At 27.3% G+C, this 17,298-nt stretch overlaps 2 protein-coding genes across 2 annotated transcripts; both read right to left on the bottom strand.

The window, feature by feature from the left end:
- Positions 1-756: 756 nt before the first annotated feature.
- LOC145127154 (uncharacterized) lies at positions 757-1,215 on the bottom strand. The gene has a single exon (XM_079062404.1). It carries the CDS (start codon positions 1,213-1,215, stop codon positions 757-759), a length of 459 nt encoding a protein of 152 aa, XP_078918530.1.
- Positions 1,216-12,695: 11,480 nt separating this feature from the next.
- Positions 12,696-15,273, bottom strand: LOC145123785 (uncharacterized). The gene is made up of 6 exons (XM_079058991.1): positions 15,128-15,273; positions 14,331-14,452; positions 13,956-14,232; positions 13,819-13,880; positions 13,267-13,348; positions 12,696-13,020 (listed from the first exon to the last, which is right to left on the bottom strand). The coding sequence occupies exons 1-6, from the start codon at positions 15,168-15,170 to the stop codon at positions 12,911-12,913; spliced, it is 696 nt and encodes a 231-aa protein (XP_078915117.1). The 5' UTR covers positions 15,171-15,273; the 3' UTR covers positions 12,696-12,910.
- Positions 15,274-17,298: the final 2,025 nt, after the last annotated feature.

Here is a 17,298-nt window from a genome sequence, read left to right as displayed (position 1 = left end):
TATAATATATTAATAAACCACAATAACCTCTTCCTCAAGTATCCATCCTATCAAATTGTTCCAGAGTGTTACAACCCAAATGGACCACGCTATTATCGGGTCAAGTACATACCAATTATAGTTATGGGCTTAGACACCTAATTCAACACTCTGGAGGCTGTGGAGGCTGAGAATGACGTCTCCACGGGTTTTATTCCCTTTCAGTAGTCTACTTCCCGAGAAAAGGCCATCAGCCCACAAGTCGGACGTGTCGCGCCCTATTATAGGCTCCCTGGCGCTTTCAAATAACATCCTCAAAATTTCATATTTACAAATTTCAGCTAATTAAGCTGAGTTAAGTCAAAATAAAATATGTATCAGGAATAGGAATGTTACAATCATCCTTCATTATTTATATTTTGACCTAACAACGCTTAGAGGCTGTTTGGCAGGATCTGAATTTTTAAGATCTGAATTATTAAGAGATCTGAACTTCTAAGAGGGTCTGAAATTTTAAGAACTGAATGTTTAAAATGATGTTTGGTTTGAACCTCTGAATTGCTGTGCTGAATTATTAAAATGACCATTTTACCCTTCTGTTTTAATTTTTATTGAATTCAAGTGTTTGTTTAGAAAATAACCTAATAAATTTCTTCAATACTTATTAAAAAATATAGAAACACCATATAAAATCCAAATTTAGCATAAATCAAAATCAAACATAAATATTTTTAAATCCACAAAATCATATTAAAATCCAAATAAAATTCTACAAATTTAATTTGGCCCCAATTGATTCGCAATCTGGTCACGCAAATTATCCATGTATTCATTGCCTTGTAAACCCCATTCCATATCGTCTACGTTTTGTCCATCATTCTCTCCCCCTTGTGCTTGATCATTATTCTCCTCGAATGCCATAAATAACTCATCATGAATATCGCATTTCCTTATGAAATTATGGACTGCAAAACAAGCAATGACTATATCTCTTTGCACTGAAAAAGGAAAAGGAGCCATTCGCTTTAGGATTGGGAATCTCGCCTTCAAAACACCGTAAGCACGTTCAATAACATTTCTGAGTTGCGCATGTGCATGATTGAATTTTTCTTCCTTAGTTAACGCACGTCGTCGTCGAAAATCAGCTAACCAATACCTCGTGTTGCGGTAAGGAGTCATAAATCCACGAGTGTTGGTGTATGCAGCATCGCAAAGGTAATATTTATCTATACACATGAGTGAAGGAAGTATTATATATATAAAAGCTCTTTCAATAGCTTCTACCTTCCAACTAATCCTAGGCTTCTTTTGTGACATGTCTAGTGTAATTTCAATAACAAATCAGCATATAACAACACAAATCAGCACATAATTGTTTGAACATATAATTTCAGCACATATCAATACATAAACAGTAAAAATTAGCACAAAAACAGCACAAATCATCAAAATTAGCACAAAAACAGCACAAATCAGCAAATAACAGCACATAAACAGCAAAATCAGCAACTTGTTTCAGCAAATGAACAATATATTTCAGCACATATCAATAATCACATTATTAACAAGTTTCACCAATAGATTTCAGTTATGAATCAACAAAATCAACAACTTATTTTCAGAAATCAACAAGAAATCAACAACTTATAATCAACATCACAACATATTTTGGAAATCAACAAGAAATCAACCCATGATTTTGGAAATCAACAAGAACAATATATTTCAGTACATGATTTTGAAGAACAACATGAAAAAAACGAGACAAAAGAAAAAAATTTGATGATGATGGGAGGAAAATAGGAGTCAGTGATAAACCCGATTGCTGGAGTCGGCTAAAGAACATCAGGAAAAAAAACGAGAAGAAAAGAGATGAAAATCCAAACCTGATGATGCTGCTGAAGTCGGCGATGGGGAAGCAACGACAGGAGATGGCGCTGGGAAGGGTGGCTACGGCGGCAGGAGATGGCGCTTGGAAGGGAGGCGACGGCGGCAGATGAGGATGGGAGGAATGCCTTCTTCGGTTGGCGAGAGTATAACCTGGAAGCGAGAAAGCAAGTGAAAGCGAACAAAGATAAGAGAGGGCTAGGGCGTCTTTTTTTTCTTTTCAGATGGGCTTCCAAGTCTGATTCGGTAAGTGGTAAAATTCAGATTAAGACCACAAAATAAGAGGTAAACAAACAGTCTGAATCTTACCGATTCAGACCTGCCCCTTATTAAGTGGTATTAAGATGCAAACAAACGGGGCCTTAGACTATGCTCTTCAAAATTCCTGGTCCTTCGGCATTAGACTAAACATCTTAACATTTATAATAAGATATGACTCAGATGTGTTTTATTCAATAAAATGATTTATGGAAATAAAACTAAAATGTTTGGAATATTCAAAAAGAATGAAACAATAAAGCTGACAATCAACATAATTTGATCTAGACATCTCAATTCCTTTGTTGAGATTCGCATAATGAGTATTGCAATCATAAAATGAAGTTGGAATAGAATGAGATTAAGTATTTAAAAGATATTAAGGAATATCATGAATGATCATTTAATTCATGAAATACTTTTTGAAATCATTTACAAAGTTATTAAAGAGTTATATCTTTAAATGAGAGGTTATGGCCTTTATGAGTACTTATTTGTACTTGTAAAGAAATACGAACTTAATTATTTATGTCATTACGTAAATGAGATGTAATTTAATTATAAAATAAGTTCGTAGACTTATTTCACCCTTTGAAAATCAATTGGGTACTTTATAGAAGGTTTGGATGTATAAGAGGCAAAGTTCAATGATGAAATGAGAAAAATGGCATGGTTATGTTCATACTAAGCTAAGACAATGCAGGACTAAACCGAAGGCAAAATGGGACTGGACAGGTTTGACCCTGTAAAAAAAACGTTTTCAACTTTATTTCAACGTTGTATTCTAGACCTTTAATAGATGCATGAAATGAGTGTTCAAACCATAAAACTTGTAAAACCATTATGTAGGATATTTTGGGCATTTTGTAACCTTATTATGAATAGGTGGTGTTTTGAAGATTTTTTTGGAAGTGTAAGAAAACATAGCAACCAATCAAGATGAACATATAGAGAGAGTACATGTCCTTTATCATATCTCTAAATGTATGTATATTACTTATACTATATATACTCTTATTTACTATGAGGCATTTATGGCATTATTTTGCATTGCATGAAACACATTATGAAAATGTTATGATATTACTTATACTATATGAAATCTTTGTCAAATTAACATTTATTCGTATAGCGCATTTAACAAACAACCTTGGCTAATGACGTCATATTTCCATAAAAAATCACTTTTGCAGTAAAATTTTGTAATACGCAAACACAAACAATTTTAAATTGTTAAATTCCCATAGATCATTCGTTGGGCATCTTATGATTCTTATCTACCAAACTATAAACATCTTCGTATTCTTCCCCTCGCATTGTCTTTATCAAATGGGCCACCACCCTCGTTTTTTACTTGGTTTCACACCGCAAATCAATAATCAATTATCGTCGACCAAGCAAGTCGCTTTCGATCCATGATTAAGTGCAAGTATATTTCAATTTAAAAACACTTTTGTCTAAAATGAAACCAAATTGAAAATATTTGATTTTCTAGTCCTAGCAAACCTTTTTTTTTCGAAATTTATTTTATAACTAGGTGTGAAACTCGTGTACTATACGGGTAGTATATATAAAGATATAAACATTAAGTATTTTTTTTAAGAAAACATTAAATATCAAAGTGTAAACATTATGTATTTGTTAAAATAAAATTTCAAAAAATATAAAAACAAAATGATGAATAAATAAATAATTCAATTTATACTAATAAAACAAACTACAGGAAAAATAATTATATTTTGACCACATAACCTTTTTTTAGTTTGTCAATAAAAAGCAACAAAGTTTGACTATTTTTTCTATATAGACAATTTTGCTTAAAATGACAATGGACTTTAAAAATATAAGGAAACAAGTTAATGAGACGTTAATTACTTTCTATAACCTAAAAATTAGAATAGTTAATTAAGAAAATCAAAAATTAACGCAAAATGACAAGTGGAAATTAATTTCTAAGAATTAACCACAAAATTAAATATGTCAAAATGCATGAAAATATAAGATGTGGCAAAATGATTTTTATTTATTAGTATGGATTTAATCGGGTTTTTAGGTATCCTTTGTTACAAAAAACGACGAAGATAGCATCAAATACATAGATTTGTTGAGGTCAACAACTTGTAAAAGCATGACAACGACATATGTTGAATTTCACAATATATAATAGAAAAAAAACAAAAAAAAAACATTGGAATAATTAGTTATATTCACATTGACAATTAAATATCCTTTTATCTTTTATTAATACTCATATAAAATAATGATACGTGGAATACATTAATTTTTTCTTTTAATCCTCTTTTAATTTTAATATTTACATTGATTTAGTAAAGTAAAAAAATAAATAAGGATGGTCGTCCGGTTATGTGATGCGTTGTAATGCCACACCACGAGAAGATTATGCAACACTTTATTTTTTTTCTTTTTATTTTAATTATTATTAAATCATATATATATAAGTTGGATCCAATGAAGACTCAAAATAAATGAGGACTGCTAAGACAAATATTTGTCATAGAATTGAAAAAATAAAGGGTTAAGATTTAATTTTATTTATCGTCAAAATCCGGTGAGATGATATAGCGTTTTTGTAATTATATGCGAGATTTTGGTATTTTTCGGGAAAAGTTAATTGTTTGGAGTGTTAAACAAACAAAAGTAATTTATAAAAAAAAACAAAACAAAAATGTGAAATAAAGTGTATAACCATCAATAGTCTAGGGGGCTATATTGTAAAGATGTATGTCGTATTGCAATCAAACGATTGCAACTCAATTATGTAATCGGCTCTCTTGAGCCTATAAATAAGGTCTTTGCACATATGAAATAAACAAGTTAAGTTTGAGTGTTTAAGACTTGAGTTGATCTCAAAGTTCTTCCTCTGTTGAAATAGTTGTTCTATTTCTGAATAGCAGAGCCCTATCCAAACATACCCAAGATTATTCATATAATCATTCATATAATTTAAACAATCCATCGTCAATCCATCCCGACGCATCATTCAGGTATAATCATATCCTAATCTTTTTATTAATTCCGTCATGTCGTTAATTTTGGTATCAGAGCTAAGTATCGTTCTTATTATGATTATGAATGATAAATCTTTCGTTCATATAAATAAATGTTCATCATGCATCATCATAAATATTATTATAAATATTTATCGTTATAAATTCAATGTTTAAAACAATTATTACTATGTACCTACAATTTAGAAACATATTTCGTAAAAAAGTTTTTAATTCTCAGTATGAAAACTTTGACATCATAACCACCATTATAAATATCATAAATAACAAACCCTACCATCCTATTAAAATCTATGATTTTTAGTCGTACCATTGAAAGAAAAGCTAAATTATCATTTTAAAAATTATAATCATGAGTTTTTCAAGTTTAAATATTATTAAACAAGAATTAAAGATTTTTCGTAAAACATTAAAACAATCTAAAAAATTTCTTTTAAATTTAAAAATAGATTCTAACATATCAATAATTAATTGTATATCCAATATTAAAGCAATACATATAATAAATAATAGTATAAATTGGAAACAAGAAAAAAATAAAAAATCTAGAAGATAAAATAACAAAACTAATCTGTTAAATATGTCTCAAGAAATAGAAAATTCACCAATCATTATTAATAACGAAGAAAATGAATCTGGATACACTTTTGATGCTTTAATTAACAAAAATAACATTAATAAAGATGCTATAAAAAAAATCAAATTTTACACTATCAGAAAAACATAATTTTAAAAATAACTCATTAAAAAATTTCTTTTCTAGAAAAAATATTATATATTATGGAAAAATTATAGGAGAAGAAGCAATACCTATAGAATCAAGTCAAGGAAATATTATTATACCCATAATAAATAAACAACAAATTAGAAATAGATTATCTAATATTAAAGAAGTATATAGAATAAAAATTGCTTATATTCACATATCAACTATTCAAAGAATTTTAAAAAGTACTTTTAGCGATTTAGATACACCAATAGAATTAGGAATCAGAGATGATCGTATAATTAATAATCAAGAAAGTATTATTGCAAAAGGAAAAGCTAATTTAATTGAAGGAAAAATAAATTTTGATATTAATATTCAACTAGGATTAAGTCTTAAAGATAAAAATCTAATTAATAGTATTACTGTACGATATAAATTATTAAGACAAAATTTTATGTTAAAAGGTAATCATCTGTTTACTATTACATATCAAATAAATTATGCATTAACAAATTCTCATCATAGTATTACATTTAAAACAGAAGATAGAATTTATATAGATAAATTATTTACCCCTTTATTATCACTTAAATCACCAAATATGACTAATAACAGAATATTTAATGAAATAAATTTTCAACCAATAATAACTACTCCATTAATAAAAAGAAACTAAAAGATTTGTTTTCAAAAAATTAGTACCAACAAAACTTATTAATATGTAAACTTTGCAACAAAAAATAAAAACACAGATATAGAAATTTATAGACTAACTCTAATGAATAAAAGAAAAACAAATATTAACCCAAACAGTACCTTTATTACAACTAAAATACAAGATAAAGAACTAGTTTCGTATATAGATATAGGAGCTACTTTATGTTTTGGAAGAAAAAATATATTAAAAAATTGGGAAAAATTAGAAAAACCATTAAAAATTACAATTGCTGATAAATCAATTCACAAAATTCGGTTCGTAGGAAGATACATAGATATAGTAATTGAAAAGACACCATTTAAAATTCCAACTATATATCAACATGATTCAGGAATAGATTTAGTAATAGGAAATAATTTCCTTAAATTATATCAACCATTTATACAAACAAATGATCATATAAGTCTCAATCATCCGACAAAAGGTATTATAAAAACTGCAATTATCAAACATTATGATCTTATTAAAATAATCAAACAAGAAGTTGGTTTTCAACTACGTATATTACTAACGTTCGCTAAAGAAATTGCTGAAAAACAACTTGAAGAAGTATGTAGTGAAAACCCGCTAGATCATTTAAAAAATAGAAATAATCAAGAAATAATAATATTATTAAAAAATCCTAATGATGAAGTTAATATTCCAAATAAAATTCCATATAGTATAAAAGATGTTTCTGAATTTAAACAAGAATGCACTGAACTACTAGAAAAAGGAATCATTCGACCTAGCACAAGTCTCCATTCTGCACCTGCATTCTATGTAGAAAATAATAATGAAATAAAACGGTGAAAACGAAGAATGGTGATTAATTATAAAAAAAATGAACGATGCTACTATAGGAGACCCATATAAATTACCACGAAAAGAATATATTTTAGAAAAAATAAAAGGAAATACACATTTTAGTACATTTGATGCAAAATCCGGATATTGGCAATTACGCTTACATGAAAATACGAAACCACTAACCGCTTTTTCATGTCCTCCTCAGAAGCATTATGAATGAAATGTCCTTTTATTCGGTTTAAAACAGGCACCAGCAATATATCAGCGATTCATGGATGAAACTTTAAATGGTTTAGATCATATTTGTCTTGCATATATTGATGATATAATTGTTTTTACAAAAGGAAATGAACAAACACACATTGATGCAGTCATCAAGGTTTTACAAAGAATTAAAGAAAAGGGTTTAGTTTTATCAAAAAAGAAATCAAAACTTTTTCAATCTACAGTTGAATATCTCGGTTTAAAAATTGGAGAAAATGATCAATTATCGTTAACAGACAATATACGAGAAAAATTAAATATGTTTCCTGATAAACTTGAAAATAGAAAACAAATACAACGATTTCTTGGTTGTTTAAATTATATTGCAGAACAAGGATTTTTGAAAAACTTAGCAAAACAAAGAAAAGTTTTACAAAAGAAAATATCAGAAAAAATACCTTGGTCTTGGACCAATACAGATACTATTTTGGTACAAAGTATAAAACAAAAAATTCAAGTTCTCCCCACTTTATATAATGCAAAAATCGACGATTTTCTAATTGTGGAGACAGATGCATCACAAGACACTTGGGCAGGATGCCTAAAAGCAATTATACGTGGAAAGGTATTATTGGGATTAGATAGTGAGGGAAACCTCATATCTAACTCATCAAAAGTATACAATGATAAAGCATACACTGGTATAAAAATACCATCCGAAGTAAACAATGATAAAGTATACAGTGATATGAAAATATCACCAAAAGCATACACTGATACGGATGTATCATCTGAAGTATTAAAAACAGATAAATATGAGCAAAAACTATACAAGTATATATCGGGAACATTTTCCCAAACGAAGCAAAATTACAGCACACATGAACGAGAAACACTAGCATGTCTCAGAACATTGAAAAAATGGAAAGTCGAGCTACTTCAAACCAGATTCGAATTACGCACAGATTCCAAGTACATACTTGGCTTTTGGCGATATAAGTTACAAGAAGATTATTGTCGATGACGATTGATTCGTTGGCAATTACAATTACATCAATTTCATCCATACCTCAAGTATATCAAAAGCGCCAACAATCATATAGCAGACACATTGACAAGAGAATGGAAGCCATCATAGAGAAACAACTAAAAACATTCCTACTCGAATATGGAAGAAACACCGTTCATGGAAAAATAACGTCAGCAATGACCAAAGCACACATCATTCAGAAATATTTGTCCTTTCGGTGGCGGGAGGAATGACGAAAGCAATGACGTAAAAAGCTATTATATTATTAAAGACATTATTGAAGACACGCGTCCTTTCATTATGGAAGGAATTGTAATTATTTGTCATTTGTCTTTTATAATTATTATTTAAAAAAGTAGTGTCTAGGATGTGAAATAAAGTGTATAACCATCAATAGTCTAGGGGCTATATTGTTAATATGTATGTCGTATTGCAATCAAACGATTGCAAGTCAATTATATAACCGGCTCTCTTGAGCCTATAAATAGGGCATTTGCCCATATGAAATAAACAAGTTAAGTTTGAGTGTTTAAGACTTGAGTTGATCTCAAAGTTCTTCCTCTGTTGAAATAGTTGTTCTATTTCTGAATAGCAGAGCCCTATCCAAACATACCCAAGATTATTCATATAATTATTCATATAATTTAAACAATCCATCGTCAATCCCGACGCATCATTCAGGTATAATCCTATCCTAATCTTTTTATTAATTCCGTCATGTCGTTAATTTTGAAAAAATCAAAACAAAACGTGTGCGATCGGCCACTCCCCTTCCCCCCCCCCCTCCTTTTATTTTTCTCTCTCTGTCATTAATCCCTGGTTAATGCTTTTTTTTTCTTCTTATTTTTCTCTCTCTATCATTAATCTCTCAGCCATTGGTTAATGCTTTTTTTTCCACTCACTTTGTTTTTTTGCATAACTTTTTTTTCTTTGAAAAATAGAATTCTGAAAAAACCAAAGATTTTAAAATTTAATTCTCTACAAAATTATGATTTAAATAGAATTCTGAAAAAACCAAAGATTTTAAAATTTAATTCTCTACAAAATTCTAATTTTTTCTTTTTTTTTTTTTAAATGTTGAATATGATTTAAAATAATATAATTCAAAATATTTATAATTTTAAAAAAAATATGTTTCAACATGTTTATGATCCTTAATTTATTATGATCTAAAAATATTTTTGACTCATACATTTTATGATCATTATTATATCTTTTATGATCTAAAATTAAATGTGTCAAAATATACAATGATCTAAAATTTGTTTTTTAATAAAATATTTTATTTAATCGAATATATTATTTACCTATAATCATATGATTCAAAAATGATATGATCTAAAATACTTTGAGTCAAAACAATTCGATTTAAAATATTTTAATCTAAAAATAATATGATTTAAAAATAGTATGAACGAAGAATGTTATGATCCTTAATATTTTTATAATTTAAAACTTTTATAATTGTTAAAAATTAAAAACTTGAACTGATATTTAGTTTAAAAAATAAATAAATAAAAACAAAAATAAACAAGAGCACTAGAATTATGTAATAAAGACATTAAAAATATATAAAACAATGAAAACAGAAAAAAATTTAAAGATGTTTTAGAAAAAAACGAAAAAAAAACCGGGGTATATATATATGTTTAATTTTTTGTTTAAAAACAAATTTAAAAAAATACAAAAATAAATAATAAACCCACTTAAATGACGTTCGATGGACGTTTGTCGTATGTGATTAAATCATCAAGTCCGTATTAGTTACAATAGATGTGTGTCACATACGAATGCATCACGTCCAAGTATTGGATTTGACATTTGTTCCCTTGACGAATTGGGTGGTGGAGAACTGTCCTCGCAGTCCTCACCATTTTTTGAGTCATCATCGAAGTCGGACCCTATATATATATATATATATATATATATATATATATATATATATATATATATATATATATATATATATATATATAATTTTAAAACAAAATCAACAAATTGGTATAAAAAGTTGTGAATTCTAGCCCAATAAACTCAAAAAAATAAATAAATAAAATCAGATATCTTAAAGTTTTTTTCTATGTATTTCAATTGATTTTCTAAGTTTTAGGGTTTCCAAAGCTTTATGACTTTCCTATTGATTTGCCCCATGCCCCCGCCCACCTATATATATATATATATATATATATATATATATATATATATATATATATATATATATATATATATATATAGAGAGAGAGAGAGAGAGAAACATGATCGGGTGAGGACTCTTTTTAAAGTGAGAACTCGTGAGGACATCTTAAAAAAATTGAAAAAAAATCTAAAAAAAAATACAAATCATAAAATCGAGCATAGTACTACATCGGAGAGAAAAAAAAAATTGGAAAAAAAATGGATATAGTATTATGCTCGATTTTATGATTTGTATTTTTTTTTTCAATTTTTTTAAAGTGTCCTCACGGGTCATTTTAAAAAAAGTCATCACCGGAACCGGACCATATATATATATATATATATATATATATATATATATATATATATATATATATATATATATATATATATATATATATATATATAAAGTGTCCTCACGGGTCATTTTTTTTCCCATTTTTTTTCCAATTTTTTTTTCTCTCCGATGTAGTACTATGCTCGATTTTATGATTTGTATTTTTTTTTCAATTTTTTTAAAGTGTCCTCACGGGTCATTTTAAAAAGAGTCATCACCGGAACCGGACCATATATATATATATATATATATATATATATATATATATATATATATATATATATATATATATATATATATATATATATATATATATATATATATATATATATATATATATTCATTTGTTTAAACTAAGTATTGTGTTATCGTATTCATAAATGTGGGCCAAGAATTTGTTAACCGTATTCTATAAGAAATAATGTATTTTTTGTTTTTATTTTTTCAATTGATTGTTCAAGAATTTGTTATTCTACAAGAAGTTCAAGAATTTATGGTTCAAGAATATTTTTATTTTTAAGTAAATAATTAAATAAATAAACATATTCTGTCAGAATGTCCGAATTAAAATAGTTATAATTCGTAAAATCGGATTTTTAAAATTAATAGAATCTATGATCTCTTAAAATATGCAATTTTCCTTTATTAAATTTATTTTAATTCAATAATATATATTAATCACTTTCTTAAAATAAGTAAAATTAATTGGCCCACAGTTATGAATACAATAATACAATAATTATTTTGAATAGAATAATATATATATATATATATATATATATATATATATATATATATATATATATATATATATATATATTAAATACGTTAAAAAATATATCAAAATTCATGTTTTTAATCCTTTATAAATTGAATATAACTTTGATATATTATTTATATATATTTAAATTTATAAAAAAAATGAGGGGGTTAAAGATGACAAATTTTATCATTTTTGTAGGGTGAGAGGATGATAAGAGGAAGATAATGTGACCCTAAACAAGCCAATGATATAGTAAAATATGATACCATACCACCGGGTGGGTCTAATTGTCTAAAAATAATAGTAGATAGGAAGAATCACAATATAAAATCTCGTTTCATTTTTAAGATTTTTTTTATATTTGTTGTTTATTATAATAGATAAAACTAACGTCATAATTTTATTTATAATAATATATATAATGTGGATATAACTATTTTCAAAAACCAAAAAGTCAGTTTTCCAAAAGAAACACATTGAACTGAATTTTGGGTTTCAATTTTCCGTTATAACCTAACCGAATTTTGTTTGATTTTGTCATTTGTTTGGATAACCAATATAACTAGTTTTGTATTCGGTTTATACGGTTTTTTATTTTTTTTAAATGTTTCAGATAACCTTATAAAAAGTCATTTGTTTAAAATTCAAGTTCATTCGAACCAAAAAAATACTTCAGAATATTTTGTTTTAAAATACAAATATAATCAGATAAAATCGGTTTTTAATCAGATAGAAATGTTGTTTGGATAGATAAAATTTTAAAAACATTTAAAAACCAAATAATTGAAATGAGATTAATAAGAAACATGAAGGCAAATTTGAAAAAAGGTTTTGACATACCAAATTAAGCAATGTCCCCATTAAGACAAAAAGGAACACCAACAATAAGTCTCTTAACAGAAGAAACCATTCACAAGAAAAAAAGATCGATCAAAAGATGCCACTATGGCAATGTTAAACTCTATTCCATCAATATTTTATATGTTCAAATGACAAAAAATAATAATAATAATAATAATAATAAAAGTAAATTTAGTGAGAAACTGGAATGTGTTGGTCCTTAGAAGGCAGTTTAAATGGAAAATGAGCAAACTGTATCCTTAAGGCAGGTGAGTCAGGTTTCTTGTTGTCAAACTTGTAACCTGCATTGGTCAACTCAATAGTCAACACCAAAAAGTCAAACTATGTGTTGGTTGAAATTTTTCACTAAAATCATGTAATTTGATGATTTTCATATATAAGATATTGAATGGAATGACAAAGGAATAGAAAGGAACGAGTTCACTTCACATGAAGTCTTAATTCTACTCTGTTCATTCCAATGGAATTACCAATTCCATTCCTTTCATGATTCCATCAAAATTTACAAGTTGAAGATAGAGCAAAACCTTGAAGGGCTTCCAAAGCAGTTAAGGCACATTTGGCATCTTCAAACTCAACAAAGCACAAAACCATGGCCTTCTCTTCCCTCTGTCATTCACATTTTAAGAAAAAATTATTTCCAAAATTATGTCTTTGCCCATTAAAAGTATAATACCTTAATAAGAAAAAAAAAAGTGTAAAATTTTGTAATTGAAAGAATGTAATTATTCATAAACTAAAATGAAGCATATATCATCAACCATCAAGCACTTAGACTTCTAAAATTTCATCTGGGCCAAAGAAAAAGGGTTAGATAATTATGGTTTCTGTTGAGGGGCATAAGTGGAAAAACCATAAAACTTGGCTTTTTGGTTCTTTGCTTCATATTCTACATACATAACTTGTACTAGAAATCTAGAATAAGAATTAAACCCAAAAGAAAGATAAAAAATGTCACAAAATCTTATGTTTTGGTTTGTTGTATTGATAAATATTTTTACACTCGTGTTAAATCTTTTAAAAATACTTATTTCCAACTTTTATTTTGGCCTATATGAAAAAAGAAATGGAATACTTACATTTCTTGGCTCCTTGTGCACAACTCTGATTTCTTTGAACCCAAAGAAAGGTCGAAACAGATCTTTATCAAGAGTCAAGAAAAAAAAATTCTAAATGAAAATATATATATAGACATATGTTTAAGGGGAAAGGATACGAGAAACTTCTCTTCTAGAACAATCATTTGGAAGCCCATCTACAAACAAGACATTTGATTGCATACTTCCATCTGTTAACCCATCATCCTTCAAAGAGCCATGTCTTTCATTTAACATGTTAGGAATGCCTGGAGTTGCATCTCTTCTTCCAGGTAGATATGGATCTACTAAAGTAGATGAATAACTATTAAGGTTTGTTGATCCACCACCATATCCACTATATACAGATTCTGGAACATATTCAGGAACATATTCACCAGGGCGTGAAACCAAACTCTACAATCATAATCATTGGTTCTTTGGTCATCAATATATCAAGAAAGAAACAATGTTAAATGACATGAGAATTAAGATACTGAGTTTTCAATTCTTACATCTTTAAGTAGGAAATTGGATGAGTTGCTTAGTAGATCATGGGATGTCCATGGAGTTCGGGATTGTAAGGTTGATGCTTCTGATGTTAGATAACCAGGTAAGGGTGGCCTCAGGATACTAGCTGTTACAGTGAGATAAGATTCATGAATGATCATATTTATGAATTGGAATAAAGGATTTATCTGTTATTGGTCTTTTTCAGATGACTCAAGTTTAGAACTTCAAACTGAAACATGAACAATCAGAGATAGTTTCAAATTGTGTAGTTTAAATAGCTCTGATCACTATCACTAGGGTTTTTATGTTCTTTTTAGAGAAGAAAAAGATGTGCAATGTTTCACAATTTTTCATATAGTTTCGCCCAATTTCTATTCTATAAAAGTGAAGCTAATCATTGTCCAGACATTTTTTTTTTTTTTTGAAATCTTCATCTTTCACAAATCATTAATTGTCCAGACATATAATCGGATAATCGTCTATCAGAAGGAACAATGGTGTGAATAAGCATAACCTGGCGCTAATAATGATTAACTGAAAATCTAGAGGCGACTGAGGAGCACTGAAATTCATCTAGGGCATAGACGTTCAAGGGTTAGAAGTTATTTAGTTTTTCCTTCGATTGTCTTCTTTACCATTCCCATTCAAGAATCAACGCCTGTTTGCAAGATTACTTGAATATTGTCTCTCATGTGATTGATATGACAGTTCGATCACATGATAAGTAACTGAAGCTGTGAATATGATTCGTAGATGAAGAATTTAAAGAACTAGGGTTTGCATAGAGAAGAAGAAGAACCTCTGTCAGCAGAAGCTCCGTATCTCCAGTAAGGATCCGCCATTGTTTGCCGCCTGGATTATTGTTCTGGTGTCTCTCCGATAAAATTATTAGGGATAAAAAAAAAGGAAGGTACTTGATTCGTAGTTTGAGCAAGCAAAACGATGATTTTAAAACACGGGAAGGAAACGACCATTTGCTAAAGCAAATTAGTTTTTTTTTTTTTTTTTTTTTTTATGTAAGACCCTATATTTAAAAAAGAATTAATCAAAAAGACCTAAGTTTTATCTAGGGAAAATGGCTAGCGTAATTACTTTTTTGTGAATATTTTTTTTGCAAATTTCTTAAATTTTTTTATAATTTCTTACAATTTTTTTTTCGTATAAATTTCATATAATTTTAATATAAGTGTTTTTAAACCAAATATTTTATAAATGTTTTAAAATTTTCTTACAAGTATTTAACTTTTTTTTTACATTTCCATACATTTTTTTTTTGTTTTTTTTAACTTTCATACATTTATTTCTAAACTTTCTTTTACAACATTTTTAACGTGTTTCACAGATTTATTATGATAGTTTAATATTTTTTTTATAACATTTTAAAATATTTTCGTTAAATATTAGTTGAAAACATTGTATTAAAAAAATCAAAAGTTTATAAACTTATAATTAAAAAGTATTAAAAAGTTAGAATAATTTTAAAACATTTACATTATATAGATTTTTTTTTTGTTTTTTTATTTGCTAAGTAATATTTTCTTTTTATTTTTTAAAAGACCATTTATACTTATTGTTACATATTTAATTTAGTTAATTTTATTGTTAAATACTATTTATTTTAAAAATATTGTATATGCTTAAAAATAAAAGAAAAAAAAACTATAAGAGGCTATATAAAATATTTCACAAAACAAAAACACATTTATTAATTAAAAATTAAAGTTTAAAATTGATTAATATTTAATTAATATTTAGGAAATTGTGGGTATTTTGAAAATAGCGTTTGAAAAAAATAATACAAACAAATATAAAAAAGAGAATCGCTTTTAAAAGTGGGAAAAATGACTTATAAGGGTAATTAACTTTTTGTTTTGTTCATATTTAGGCAACTTTTTTTTTCGTACACATTTAACTATTTAACTTGTTAATTTGTTCATATATTACCATTGTCGTCTGCTATAGCCGGTGACATTGACAATATGTGAACACATATAACAAGTTAAATTGTCAAATGTGTACAAAAATAAAGAAATTACCTAAATATGAACAAAGCGATAAAGATGATTACCCTTGTAAGTCATTTTCCGTTTTATCTATTGTTACTTTGTTGTTTTAGCTATTGTACGGACTAACATCTAAATTGATTTTTTTCATAAAAATCTTATATTTTATATTTTTTTCGGTTTTTCACCTAAATAAAAAAAAATCAAATAAACTCAATGGTAGTTATTTTTTTAATAAAGTTAGTTAACAATATATAACCATGTATCCTCTAACTTGCTTGTGTCTTAAGGATGGATCATCTAAAAGAATAATTTATTTTAAAAATCTATGTCACCTGTTTTTGTACGTCATATTGGGTCTTATGCTAAAACATTAGTAACCTTTTATCCTTCTGACTCATGTTGTTTTCACAACATTGAGTTTGTTTTCAAACGTTATCACATGGCTATTTTCATAAGGTTGATTGTATATATATTTCAACAATATATTATGACAGTTTGGCAAGTAAGTTATTATGTTGTACCTTCAATCTCATTTTGTCTCAAGTAATTATCAGTTTTTATAACGAGTACTAAATTTATTCGACATTATATATATATATATATATATATATATATATATATATATATATATATATATATATATGAAGGATCTCCAACATTAGCTATTTTTTACCTTTGTAACCTGCAACATGAAATCACATCCCTTTAGTGTGATGATGGCTTGCAACCTCATCTCTTCCGGCTTATTTTGTTTAGGGCAAAGGCCTTACCTTTGACCATGATGAAGGTATGGCCCTTAGATTTTATATGTGTGTATAAGCTTTAGGGCAAGGGCCTTACCTTTGACCATGATGAAGGTACGACCCTTAGATTTTATATGTGTGTGTATAAGAGAAGAAAAGGCTTTCATTTGAGGTTGGTTTTTGTTTTTTCTTCAATCTTGTCTAAAAACACTCTCCTATCT

Source organism: Lactuca virosa, chromosome 7 (genome assembly GCF_052849685.1).
Source record: "Lactuca virosa cultivar CGN04683 chromosome 7, Lactuca_virosa_CGN04683_v6, whole genome shotgun sequence".
In the NCBI taxonomy this organism is placed as follows: domain Eukaryota; kingdom Viridiplantae; phylum Streptophyta; class Magnoliopsida; order Asterales; family Asteraceae; genus Lactuca; species Lactuca virosa.
The sequence above is the reverse complement of the archived record's forward strand: the minus strand, read 5'-3'. Positions and strand labels throughout refer to the sequence as shown.

Coding starts and splice junctions, on each gene's coding strand:
- LOC145127154 (XM_079062404.1), bottom strand. CDS start 1,215: ATGTGTATAGATAAATATTACCTTTGCGATGCTGCATACACCAACACT.
- LOC145123785 (XM_079058991.1), bottom strand. CDS start 15,170: ATGGCGGATCCTTACTGGAGATACGGAGCTTCTGCTGACAGAG. Junction 13,881..13,955: donor TTCTAGAAGAGAAGTTTCTC/GTATCCTTTCCC, acceptor CTCTTGATAAAG/ATCTGTTTCGACCTTTCTTT. Junction 13,021..13,266: donor TGCTTTGGAAGCCCTTCAAG/GTTTTGCTCTAT, acceptor TGACCAATGCAG/GTTACAAGTTTGACAACAAG.